A 13331-nucleotide genomic window follows, 5' to 3' on the forward strand; every position below is an offset into this window, starting at 1 on the left:
TAATTTTTCTTGTTCTATATAGCATTAGGTACAAATATTTGTACATAAAATAGGTAATGCATATTGATTGATAGAAAACTCTCCAGGAAAATATATCTAGATCACAAAATTGCTTTTGGCCTAGCATGATTGATTGGAAAACTATCCATGTTACTCATCTACTGTACAGTAATATTTTCATATGACAGGTAATATTTTAAATATCTTGTACAACTGAACTCACCTTCTGTTCAGGTTCATTGTTGTCTAAAAGCCATTCTTTAATTTTTTTAATTAATTTAATTCTTCCATTAATTCTTTATTTTCTTGCTGTTTCAGAAAAAAGCCAAAGGACAAGAGCTCTTTGATCAGATCATGTACCACCTGGACCTGATTGAAAGTGACTATTTTGGTTTGAGATTTATGGATTCAGCCCAAGTAGCTGTGAGTATTTGGGATATCTTTTGGAGGTTATACTAGTAGTAATGGAAATTGCAGGTGGTGGCCTAAGTGTTAGGCTGAAAGATAATGAATTTCTTCTTGATTTTGCATTACTTTCGGTGGCCTGAAACTTTGAGTTCTTTATTACTATTTATTTTTGTTTGTTTTGTTAGGATTAGATCTCACTATGTAGCCTGGGCTGGCCTAAAACTCAAGCTTCTCCTGCCTCAGCCTCCTAAATACAAGGATTGTAGGCATGTACCACTATTCCTAGCAACCCCTTGTTTCAGAAGCACTTAAAATACTTGTTTAAAAATGTAAATTCTGAGCCTGGTGTGGTGGTGCATGCCTTTAATCCCAGCACTTGGGAAGCAGAGATAGAAGGATTACCTTGAGTTCAAGGCCACCTTGAGACTACATAGTGAATTCCAGGTCAACTCTGAGCCAGAGTGAGACCCTACCTCGAAAAACAAACAAACAAACAAAAAAAGTACATTCTGGACCTAACCTGAATTAGCAAAGAGCATCGCTTTTGAGAATGAGGCTTGAAAATCTGGGTTTTGTTGTTGTTTTAATACTTATTTGAGGGAGAGAATGGGTGTGGCAAGGCCTCCTGCCACTATAAACGAACTTCAAATGCCATGTGCCACTTTGTGCAGTTGGCTTTACATAGGTACTGGGGAATCAAACCTGGGACTGAAGGCATGTACCTTCAACCAGTAAACCATCTTCCCAGCCCAGAAATCTGTGCTTTTAATAACGACTCTATATTGTTGGGCATAGTAGAGTTTATGAACCACTGTGTATTAGAAAGAATGCTAGAACAGGAGAGGGTTTTTTTTTTGTTTTGTTTTTAAGGTCAGTCTAGTCTTTTGAAGCACAGGGTCCCACTGTAGTCCAGGGTAACCTGGAATTCACTCTATAGCCTAGAGTGGCCTTGAATTTATATCAATTCTTCTACCTGAGCCTCCTGAGTGCTGGGATTAAAGGTGTGTGCCACCATGACCCACCAGAAGTTTTGTGTATCTTGGATAAGTGATGTGAGGAAACTAGCACATCTCCTTAAGTGTCTTTTGGTTTGTGATTCTGTGCCAAAAAGTAACTATTACATGAGCATATAGATGAGAGAAAACTATGTTTACTGCAGAGTATCTGTGGTAATTTAAATGTATAACCCCAATAGACTCAAGTATTAACTAGGATTTCCAGCTGTCTGGCTGGGGGAGGTGTCACTGGGGGGCAAATTGTGGAATCCAGCCCTAAGATGTCAGTGGGGTTCTGGGTTCTGTTTGTGCTTTCTTTCTTTCTTTTTTTTTTTTAATATTTTTTTCTCAATTTTTATTAACATTTTCCATGATTATAAAAATATCCCATGGTAGTACCCTCCCTACCCCTTCCCCCACACCCCCGCTTTCCCCTTTGAAATTCCATTCTCCATCATATCTCCTCCCCATCTCAATCATTCTACTTACATATATATAAAATACCAACTTATTAAGTACCCTCCTCCCTTCCTTTCTCTTCCCTTTATATCTTCTTTTTAATTTACTGGCCTCTGCTACTGCGTTTTTTCCTTCTCACGCAGAAGCCCAATCAACTGTAGCTAGGATCCACATATGAGAGAGAACATGTGGCGCTTGGCTTTTTGGGTCTGGGTTACCTCACTTAGTATAATACTTTCCAGGTCCATCCATTTTTCTGCAAATTTCATAACTTCATTTTTCTTTACCGCTGAGTAGAACTCCATTGTATAAATGTGCCATATCTTCATTATCCACTCATCAGTTGAGGAACATGTAGGCTGGTTCCATTTCCCAGCTATTATAAATTGAGCAGCAACAAACATGGTTGAGCATGTACTTCTAAGGAAGTGAGATGAGTCCTTAGGATATATGCCTAGGAGTGCTATAGCTTGGTCATATGGTAGATCAATCTTTAGCTGTTTTAGGAACCTCCACACTGTTTTCCACAATGGCTGGATCAGATTGCATTCCCACCAGCAGTGTAGAAGGGTTCCTCTTTTTCCACATCCCCGCCAACATTTATGATCATTTGTTTTCATGATGGTAGCCAATCTGACAGGAATGAGATGGAATCTCAATTGTTTGTGCTTTCTTATGGTGGTGCTGGTTTTTGGTGGTTTTTGTCTGCTTGGATCTGAAAGGGAGCCAGCCTCTGCCAGCATTATGGGACTTCCCCTGGATCTGTGAAATGCTGTTGAGTGATTCTAAGATGTGGTTTGGTGTAGTATTAGAGAAAAGAGAAAAGGCATACCTGACTGTTTTCAGTTTAGTTTTGTTACGATAACCATAAATATCTTCTTTGTTAATTAGACAACTTAAAAAGTTGAAGTATTGGGCTGGAGAGATGGCTTAGTGGTTAAGTGCTTGCCTGTGAAGCCTAAGGACCCCAGTTTGAGGCTTGGTTCCTGTGGTGGTTGAATAGATGGCCTCCAATATATACAGTCCTTTATTGTTTGTAGTTTGCATTCTGTAGCCACCTGTAGGCAGTGTCACTGGGTAGATCTTTAGGTGTGGTGGTGGGTTTCAGATTTCAATCAAAGATATGCAAATGTGCCTAGTTGGAGTTCCTAAAGTGTGCTGTGTAGCTTTTGATTTTTTTAGGCTTGTGTGCTTCTCTCTCTGTCTGCTTGGGCCTGTGAAGGCAGGCTAGCTTCTTCTGCCATTTATGGAACTTCCCCTGGATCTGTAAGCTTCAATAAATATCCCTTCCTCCATAACTGTGCCTGGTCTGGAAGTTCATCTCAGCGAACCTGAAGCTGTCTGCTACTGTTCCCTAGGACTCATGTTAGCCAGATGCACAAGGGGGCGCACGCATTTGGAGTTCGTTTGCAGTGGGTGGAGGCCCTGGCGCACCCATTCTCTCTCACTTGCTCGCTTGCTCTGAAATAAAAAAAATGAAAAAATTGAAGTATTATTTATATTTGGAATTATATAGCTGTCATGCCCATCTAATATCAGAACATTGTGTTGCTCCCAAAAGACACTCTGTATACATATTTATTGCGGGGCTTCTTCCCGCTCAGGTAGTGCCGAGGGAAGGACCAGGCCTGCTGGTTCCTCCCTAGGGGTTGAGGAGGATGATGAGCGTTGGACAACTCAGAAACCTCTCCTGGCCACCAGAGAAAAATCACACTGAGTCGGGAGTCTTTTCCCTGCAGAAACAACTCACTTTATTACTCTGAGCAGTTGCCTATATCATGTTGGGGACGAAGGCAGGGATTTTAGGATGGGGGAAGAGGTAAGGGCCAATAGTAATTGAAATGGTAACTACAATTGCCATGCGGAGGTAGCAGGCCAGAAGCCATTAGGCATCTTGCTGAGTCATAGCTGGCCAGAGACAGGTCGCCATACTTTAGCTAGGCTCAGGAAGTTCCACTAGGCCTCACGCCTGGGCCTTTTAGGGCCCAACATTTGTCAGTTACTTCCCAACCTTTTGTTTGTTTGTTTTGTTTTTTGGTTTTTTGAGGTAGGGTCTCACTCTAGCCCAGGCTGACCTGGAATTCACTATGTAGTCTCAGGGTGGCCTCGAGCTCACGGCAGTCCTCCTACCTCTGCCTCCCAAGTGCTGGGATTAAAGGCGTGAGCCACCATGCCCAGCCTTCCCAACTTTTTGAATCCAGAAATGCACTTCTTAGAGTGTTATTGCATGTAAATATTTCAGTATTTAATTTCCTTCATAGGGCTGAAGAATTGTTTGGCTATGTCACATTTTGTTTATTCAACAATTGGTGGATATTTCAATGGTTTTTGCTGTTCTTTTTGCAGGGGAGGGGGCAGAACATTTCACTTCTTGGGTATATAGTTACAGTGCAAATTACTGTATTATGTGTTAACTGTGTTTCACATTTTGAGGACTGGCTAAACTATTTTCTTTATCAGGTACAACGTTCTGCAGTACATGAGATTCCAGTGTTCCGTAGTGGCAATACTAATGTACATTCCTGCCAGCAGTAGAGAAGGGGGCCTTTCCCCCCACATCTCATCAGTATTGTTGTGTTTGGTTTCTTGGTGGTAGCCATTCTGACTGGGGTAAAATAGAATTTGTAGTTATGATTGGCATTTTTCTGATAGCTAAAGATGTTGAATAGTTTTTCACTTATTTACTGGCCATTTGTACATTATTTGGAAAGTGCCTTTTCAGTTCACTGACTCATTTATTGTTTGTCTTCAGGTGCTTAAACTTTTATGTTCTGAATATTAACTCCCTTTTAGATGATAAGTTGGCAAAATGTTCCACCATTCTGTACTATCTCGTGACTGTTAGCTGTTTCATTTACTTTATAGGAGTATTTAAAATTTTTATTTTAATTAATTCATTAATTTGAGAGACAGAGACTAGGTGAGCCAGGGCCTCTTATCACTGCAAACAAACTCCAGACTCATATACCACTTTGTGTATCTAGGTTACATTTGCAAGCAGAAAGAGAGAATGTGAGAGAAGGAATGAATGTGTGCATCAGGGCCTCTTGCCACTGCAAAACTTCAGAAACTGGGCCAATTTTTACATCTGGCTTTATGTCGGTACCAAGGAATCAAACCTGGGTCATCAGGATTTGCAATCAAGCGTCTTTAACCACTGAGGCATCTTTTCAGCCCCAGGTGATGTTTTGGTTTGGTTTTTTTTTTTTTTTTTTTTTGGTTTTTCAAGGTAGGGTCTCCCTCTAGCCCAGGCTGACCTGGAATTCACTGTGTAGTCTCAGGATGGCCTTGAATTCACTGTGATCCTTCTACCTCTGCCTCCTGAGTTCTGGGATTAAAGGCATGCATCACCACACCCTGCTCGGGTGATCTTTTTATTGGTCTCTTTAGCCCAACCTCCAGAATGCCTTGGATAAAAAAAATTCAGAGGAGTTTTGCCAACAGGGAACCAACTTTTCTTATTGCTTTTGTTAGTTTGTTTGATTTTTCAAGGTAGTGTCTCCCTCTAGTCCAGGCTGACCTGGAATTCACTATGTAGTCTCATGGTGGCCTTCAACTCATGGTAACCTCCTACCTCTGCCTACTGAGAACTAGGATTAAAGGCGTAAACCATCATGCCCACCATGCCCATCTTCTTATTGTTTCTAGAAGGTATGTCCATCTCAGCACAGAGAGTATGCCTAGTAAACAAATGGCCTCACAGCACCTGGGAACAGATCTGGTGGTTGCTTAGGCTTTTACTCTTTACCTACATTGAACTTGTAATGTTTTTAAAAGTTACCTCAAGGACTGTGGAGATAGTTCATCAGCAAAAGTACTAGGATGTGTAAAGATGTTGAGTGTGGTGACACACATCCTTAATACCAGTCAGTGCTGGGGAGGCACAAGAAACAGGAAGCTCTCTGGGGCTCACTGATCAGCCAGTCTAGCCTAATTAGTAAGCTCCAAGCCAATGATTCCCCCCCCCCCCGCCCCATTTCAAAGGAAGTGGATGGGGTTCCTGAGCACAACACTCAAGGTTGTTCTCTAGCATCCAAACACATACATACACATGCATACACGCATTAAAAGGTACTCCTATGTCCTATAGGGAGCAATAAAAATACTCTTACTAAAGATAGGAATATGACTTGGGCATCCATCATTGCCATTGCTACCTAATTTTATAATGGAAGTACCAGTAAATGTAGTATGGAAAGGAAGTTACCAAAGTTAGAAAGGAGGTAACATTACCACTGTTGCCACATGATTTGATTGTGTTGTAGAATTCAACTGAGAACACAAACAGGATTCAGTAAGGCAGTGAAGAGAGTAAAATGACATAGAAATAAATGGAACATGTCAAATGTATGATATATGATTGTGCAACTTATTTATTGGCAAAGGAAATCTGTAAAAAGGTGAAGGATTAAGTCTAATGGGAATAATCTTGCTGTCCATTGGTCATTGTTTATAATTCATGTCTAGTAATTTTCTGAAGTAGGTCATATTTGTAAATCTTTTCAGTACTCTGAATATTTTAAATTGTCTTGAAATACATCCTGTGGAATTATTAAAGATAGAAAAGTGTCTCTCCTTCTTTCCTTCCCTCCATCTCTCGTGTGTGTGTGTGTGTGTGTGTGTGTGTGTGTGTGTGTGCGCGCGTGCACACGCGCACACACACATCAGGTTGGCTGCATACTCACAGTGATCCTCCTACCTCTCTGTGCTCTTTGAAAGGTTTTTAAGCCTTTTCAGATTTTACCAAATTAAACTACTGTAAACATATGAGAGTGACAGTATGTTTCACTAATTTTTTTGACTTTTATTGATGTATGTAATATGTCTTATTAATACATATTCTGAAGAATTCAAGGAAAAAGATGTGATAGTTTGCTTATGTTGTTTACTAATTTGGGCTTGGGGATAATACTTTTAAATTTTCATCCTGAAGAATAGTCTATAAAGAGGAAAAATTTGTTAAGTGAGGTCTAGTGATTTTTAAATTTGATTTAGTGTTAGATATTTTGATCCCTCTGAGTAGTGCTATTTTGATCATAGACTTTTGTGCTTTGTAATGGTTTCACCAGTAATGGATTATTGATTGTTGACTGATATTAAAACTCAACAAGAATAGACCTCAAGTACCACGAAAATATTGACTGAATGCCACACAGTATTCTGAGGAAAAGCAATGAGGAGTCATGAGAAATAAATTAGGACAGTGTATGACAATAGCAGATTTTAGTGGGCTCAAAAAATATACTTGCTCTTTGAAGGTGAAGAGTATTTTAAGGGGGAGGGCAGGGAGGAGGCTAAAGATGGTACTATCATGGTTGTATACATACTGTGTACATAACTAATTAAAAAAGTGATTTAAGATTGTCAGATGGTAAATGATAATAAAAAATTAAGTATAAAAATAACCTTAACGGCTGGAGAGATGGCTTAGCAATTAAGGCACTTGCCTGTGGAGCCTAAAGACCGAGGTTCAACTCTCCAGTACCCATGTAAGCCAGATTCACATGGCATGCCCATTTTCTTTCTCTCTCCTTCTTCCCCTTAAGTAAAAATTTAAAAAGTAACCTTAAAAAGCCAGTGAAATACTATGCAATTTCATATCAAGCTGTCCTTTTGTGTATGTTCTGTTTTGATGAAGAGTCAATTTATAACCTACTTAAATCACCTACATATTTTTATGGCTTTTTTTTTTTTTTTTTTGTCTTTCTCAAGGTAGGGTTTTACTGTAGCTTATGCTGAACTGGAATTTACTACATAGTCTAAGGGTAGCCTTGAATTCATGGAGATCCTTCTACCTCTGCCTCCCAAGTGCTGGGATTAAAGGTGTGCGCCACCATGCCTGGCTTGACTTTCACTTTTTAATTAAAAGAAGCATACTAGCAGTACATAGAAAGATACAGTGGAAAACACATTGTCATGGCTAAGACTCCTTTTTGAAATTATTTTATTATTATTATTATTATTATTATTATTTTGGTTTTTCGAGGTAGGGTCTCACTCTGGTCCAGGGTGGCCTCAAACTTACAGCAATCCTCCTACTTCTGTCTCCTGAGTGCTGGGATTAAATGCGTGCACCACCATGCCCAGCTTTTTGAAATGTTTTATGGCAGATGGCTAACTCTAAAGCAGTAATCACTCTCTGGAAGAATTTATTTTAGAGTCTAGACCAAACTGGAAAGTTTTTTTTTTTTTTTAAACTGGAAAGTTTTTGATTAGATTACAGGCCCTCTTTTTTAAAAAATATTTTTTAATTTATTTATTTTAGAGTGACACAGAGAGAAAGAGGCGGGGGGGGGAGGGGTGGAGAGAATGGGCACGCCAGGCTCCCAGCCACTGCAGACAAGGGTCCTGGGCAATTGAGCCTCGAACTGGGGTCCTTAGGCTTCACAGGCAAGCACTTAACCACTAAGCCATCTCTCCAGCCCCAAGCCCTCTTTTCTTAGCATATCTTTTCAACATTTTCTAAAATTGTTTACATTTCTTAAAGTTTTATAAAATTGTTAACATTTCTTTTAAATAATCAATGCAGATTATAGAGCTTCACTAACGGAAGAAATGTTTCCCGAAGAGGCATTGTTTTGAAAGATAATTAGCATTTCTGTTCTTTGGCCTTTGAGCAAGGGTAGTAGTGATTTCTTTAGTGAGTTGAGTAGTTCACAAGGCTGGAGGTCCAAGGGTAAGGGAAGGTTGTATTTTAAAAGCATCCTAGGCAATTCTTTGGTTTAGTTACATATAGTGTGTGTGATTAGTTATTACTCATATTTTAAGATGGACAAGTAAATAATTGTTCTTCTAACCCATCTGAATAGGATGGGAAAGAAATATAGTTATCTGTAATATATTTAATTTCTAAATTTACCAACTAAACATTAAAAATAGGAAGTTATAAGGGAATTCATTTTCTTTTGAAGGTACAGTAAGGGAAAGGAACATTACAAGTTTGACATGAAGCACCCCAAGACTCTTATCTGCATTCTTTTACCTTTATCTTCTCATGAAACTTAAACACAACTCCTAAAGACCCTGATTCAAGGAAAGAACATTCAGTGCCTGTCTCTGGGCTCTGAATTTCCAGTCCCTGGTCTTGGAATGTGGAGGAGATGAAAGAAAACAGACTTAACAATATGCAAACATGAACTCAGCCCTTCCACAGAAAACTGTCAACCAGAGCTCCCCAGCTCTTAAATCTCATTTTCAGATGTGATACTTTATCTGAGTTGTGGGTCCTCTTAATGGAGTGTAGATATTAGAAGCTGTTACAATAGGTAGAAATGACATGAAAATCCTTGTTTAGTGTGCACCTTAGATCCTTGTTCTCACTGGATGCTTTCATGTTGAATACTTGGTAGAAAAGGAGGGTATGCATAAGAGTAGAAAGGTGAGACTAATCTTGAATACATCTAACCAAGGAGAAATTTGTTAGGACCAAGGAAGATTTTAAGAAGTACTGTATCTTATGTTTCTTTGTATTCCTCAGCTCTGTCAACATTTATAGGTTTTTACTGATTTTTAGCTCACTGTTATGTAGTAAAACAGATCAAAAATTATTTCCCTCTTTGAAGAAACTTAGAAGGGAATAAAGAAAAGGCAATCACATTTTAGGGAGGTGCTTGTGGTGTGTTGGGATAAGAAGTCTGTTGACCAACTTTTTTAATTACCCAAAAAAAAGCCATATAAACAACTATATAACATGTTAAAATATGAGAATCCTTGTTATTGTTTTCAATAAAATATTTTCATGGTAGAGTAAGTAGGAAAAAAAGCAGAAAAATACCATCAGTGGACTGGGAGATGGCTCGGTGGTTAATGACACTTGCTTGCAAAGACTGATGGCCTGGGTTTAATTTCCCAGGACCCACATACAGCCAGATGCATAAGGTGGCGCATGCATCTGAAGTTAATTTTGCAGCAACAAGAGACCCCGGCACACCCATCCTCATTCATCTTTTCTCTTTCTTTCTAAGCTTGCAAATAAATAAATTAAAATATTTTTAAAAGAAAAGAAAAATACCACCAGTAATCTGCAAACACCTAGACATACTATCTTACTATTTTGTTGTAGATTGTCTTATTTAAAAAGAATATGCATACTTATATATATACAAATTTGTACATTTTGACAAAACAATTTTTTTTGTTTTGTTTTTCCAGGTAGGATCTCACTGCAGTTCAGTCACTCTATAGTCGTGGCTGGCCTTGAACTCAATGATCCTCCTACCTTTTTCTCTCAAGTGCTGGGATTAGTGTGTGCCATCACACCCTGCATCACCTTTTTTTTGGGGCGGGGGAGGGTCTGAGGTAGGGTCTTGCTCTAGCCCAGGCTGATCTGGAATTCACTATGTGCTCTGAGGGTGGCCTTGAACTTACAAGGATCCTCCTGCATCTGGCAACAAAACAATTAACAAATATATGTAACTATATTTTAACTAATCTTTCAGATCCTTAGGTATTTTTCTCATTCTTTTTAATTGATGCATCCCTATCTACGTAATTAAATATTTCATTTTAGCCAGTTCATTATTGATAGATACATAGGATGCAATTCTTTGCCAATAAATCTGTGTATATCAGCTTTTGTGCACATAATTGGCAGATGTAGAATTTCTGGGTCAATGGCACATGTTATTTTTGAGGCCTGTCTCGTGAAAACTGCTTCCTGGAAGGGATGTGTTCACTTGTACTGTTACAGTATACACTGATGACTACATGAGACAATACATTGGGGACCTGCCATAGACCTGTTAATCTGGAAGGAATGTGTAAAGCTGAACATTTGCTAGATTGAAGTATATTTAAAGGGGGATGTCCAGCAGAATTCATTTAAATATGAGAGATGAGTAGGAACATACACAACTTGGAGTCCAGAGGGCACATGGCATAGAGCTAGGGTGTGGCACAGTGATAGAACTCTTGCCTAACATGTGGTACACTGGGTTCATTTTTCAGCACCACCAAAATAAAAACACAAAGCACTGTACAGTATTTAGTTTTCTTTTGAAATATTTACTGAGTATCCCTTTCCAAGGTAGAAAAGGACTCTGCTGGCACAATAATAGTTCTGTGAATTTCACTTTTCAATCTAGAGAGAGAATAGAGAAAATAGAGGAATGGAGAGGAGAGGAGAGGAGAGGCAAATAACTGGCAAGGAACGCAAACAGTTACAACTCTGTTAACAATGCAGCCTTATTTACTCTTTGTGTATCAGGATCTCTGAAACCGGATTCCTTGGCTCTGTGAACTAGTTAGCACAAGAGCCTCCTTTCCTTTGGGGAGCTTGGAATTGAAAGCATGCTAAAGTGAACTCAGTCGTGTATGTCTTGCTGCATGAATGCATCCTGTCACTGTCAGGACCTGATGGCAGGAAGAGATTCATAATGAGAATTGAGCTAGGAATGGTTGGTCAGTAGGATTGTTTGATTGAAATATATATATACACTTTTTTTTGAGAGAGCGAAAATATGGGCACACCAGGGCCTGTAGCCACTACAAACAAGCTCCAGAAATATGTGCCACCTTGTGTATCTGGCTTATGTGGGTCCTGGAGATTGAACCAAGGTCCTTTGGCTTTGTAGGCAAATGCCTTAATTGCTAAGCCATCTCTCCAGCCCTAGAATTATTTTTTTTTAAGGTCTGTTAGTGTTACAGGCATTTCACATTGAAGAGGTTATGTAAATTAAAAAGCTGTTACTGTTGAAACCAGAAATCTGTGAGTCACAGTGCTTACATTTTCTTATGTGTGTAGGAAAGGCACTGCTTCACTGGTCACTAGTCTGAAAGCTCTTTCAGAGAACACTTTTTGAGTAGCATCTGCTGACACAAAATTTAGCTAGCATTGCTATTTCATCTAATTAAGATCTGCTAGTAAGTCTTACATTTCTGTTATAAGAATGAGAGCTGGAGAGATGGCTTAGCTGAGCAAGTGCTGTACCAGTGAGGGCTGTATCCAGCTCTCTCCTCTCTAATGTACCAGGTTTGAAAGAGTCATTTATTTGGGAACCAGTGAAAATCAAGGTAAGAATTTCAGGTATCAACATCTTTTCTCATAATCACCCAGTTTGGATTTCCTTTGTGAAATATTGTACTGTGGTTATCAACAAAGACATAAGAATAACTTTTAGTAATTAAAAACATAAGTTCTGCCATTTGCTTAAGTACTGAACTTTATTTTTTCGCTTTTAGCATTGGTTGGATGGTACAAAAAGCATCAAGAAGCAAGTAAAAAGTAAGTGGTGAAAAATTATTTGTGGAAAAGATAGAAATCAAATAAGTTAAAAGTTCTGGTTCCTAATAGTAAGGCCATTTTACAAAGCTGTTTCAGATGAAAAAAATTTTTTTGCTTTCTCATTTTTGGGTGGGGGGTGGAGGAGAGGTTCACTCAGGTCTTAAGAACCCAGGCTGGCCTCAAACTAAAAAAAAAAAATCTGCCCCAGCCTCCTGATTTTTGATGTGTTCTACCATGCCTGGCTGTCCATCTCCTCTTTCTAAAAATCATTTCACTGTGGTATACAGTGTCTCTGTTCAATTTATGTACATTTGACATTACTTGAAACTCAGCAGTCTTACAATTTTAAAATTTTATGGAAGCATTGCAGCTTACAAATTAGCTTGACTTCCCACAAAATGATTAACTTAGGAATTGCTTGTGTTGAAATAGTCTTAACAAAAATATTAAAATGAAATCATTCACCTAAAGCATCAGTATTATTCCTAGCAGTACTCCAGGAACAGTGCCAGCATCCAGTCCTGCAGTCCAGCTTGTTCTCTGTAGGGGCAGGTTGTCAGGGCACTTGAAATCTTGGGGATGGGACTGCTGAGAACACAGAAGTTAGTGAGTGAGCTGAAGTGAATTTGAAAGCGTGGGATGCCTGGCCTTGAGCAGTTATTAACATGGGCACTCCTCACTGTTCTCAAGAAACAGCTCAGCAGGTTTTCAGGGCTGTTTGATTACACAGTTAAGATATGCATTTGACCTTGAACTGTTAGAATTAATCTAGAGCTGTCCTTGATTTGACAGACAAATGAGATAGTCCTTTATTATGGTTGGTACATTTTAAAACTTTCGTTTTTTGTGTCACATTTAAACCTATGATCTGCCCTGAAATAACACCACAATATTCTCTAATTTTCTGTCACACTTCAGTAATTTTCAATAAATTTACTGGCTGAAAAATTATTAGTAAGTAGTTAAGTAGAAATTAAAGCTATCTTTTTTAATGGCAGTTGGTTCGCCCTATTGTCTGCATCTACGTGTTAAGTTTTATTCTTCGGAACCAAATAACCTTCGTGAAGAGCTAACCCGGTAAGAGGACTCTTCAGAGTTGTGTAGGGGTGTTGTGGTACTTTTTAGAAGATTGTCTTCAGGGTTGTTTACAGTGTATCGACAGCTAATAGATTCCCTAAGTCATAGTAGGATCTCAAAACAATAGGTTTTTAATTTAGAGCGGGAGTTCCAGAGTATATGATTCTAGT

The 13331-nt window shown here is 38.9% G+C and overlaps 1 protein-coding gene across 6 annotated transcripts in view; it reads left to right on the forward strand.

Annotated features, from left to right (window-relative positions):
• Positions 1-13331, forward strand: part of Epb41l5 (erythrocyte membrane protein band 4.1 like 5) — a 115076-nt gene that overhangs the window by 19455 nt on the left and 82290 nt on the right. For all 6 annotated transcript variants that reach the window (XM_004659738.2, XM_045149035.1, XM_045149036.1 and 3 more), the window contains exons 3-5: positions 319-423; positions 12042-12084; positions 13083-13161. In XM_004659738.2, the coding sequence (XP_004659795.2) occupies positions 319-423; positions 12042-12084; positions 13083-13161 (227 nt within the window). The remainder of the gene's footprint in view (positions 1-318; positions 424-12041; positions 12085-13082; positions 13162-13331) is intronic.

This window comes from Jaculus jaculus, chromosome 5 (genome assembly GCF_020740685.1).
Source record: "Jaculus jaculus isolate mJacJac1 chromosome 5, mJacJac1.mat.Y.cur, whole genome shotgun sequence".
Classification (NCBI taxonomy): Eukaryota; Metazoa; Chordata; class Mammalia; order Rodentia; family Dipodidae; genus Jaculus; species Jaculus jaculus.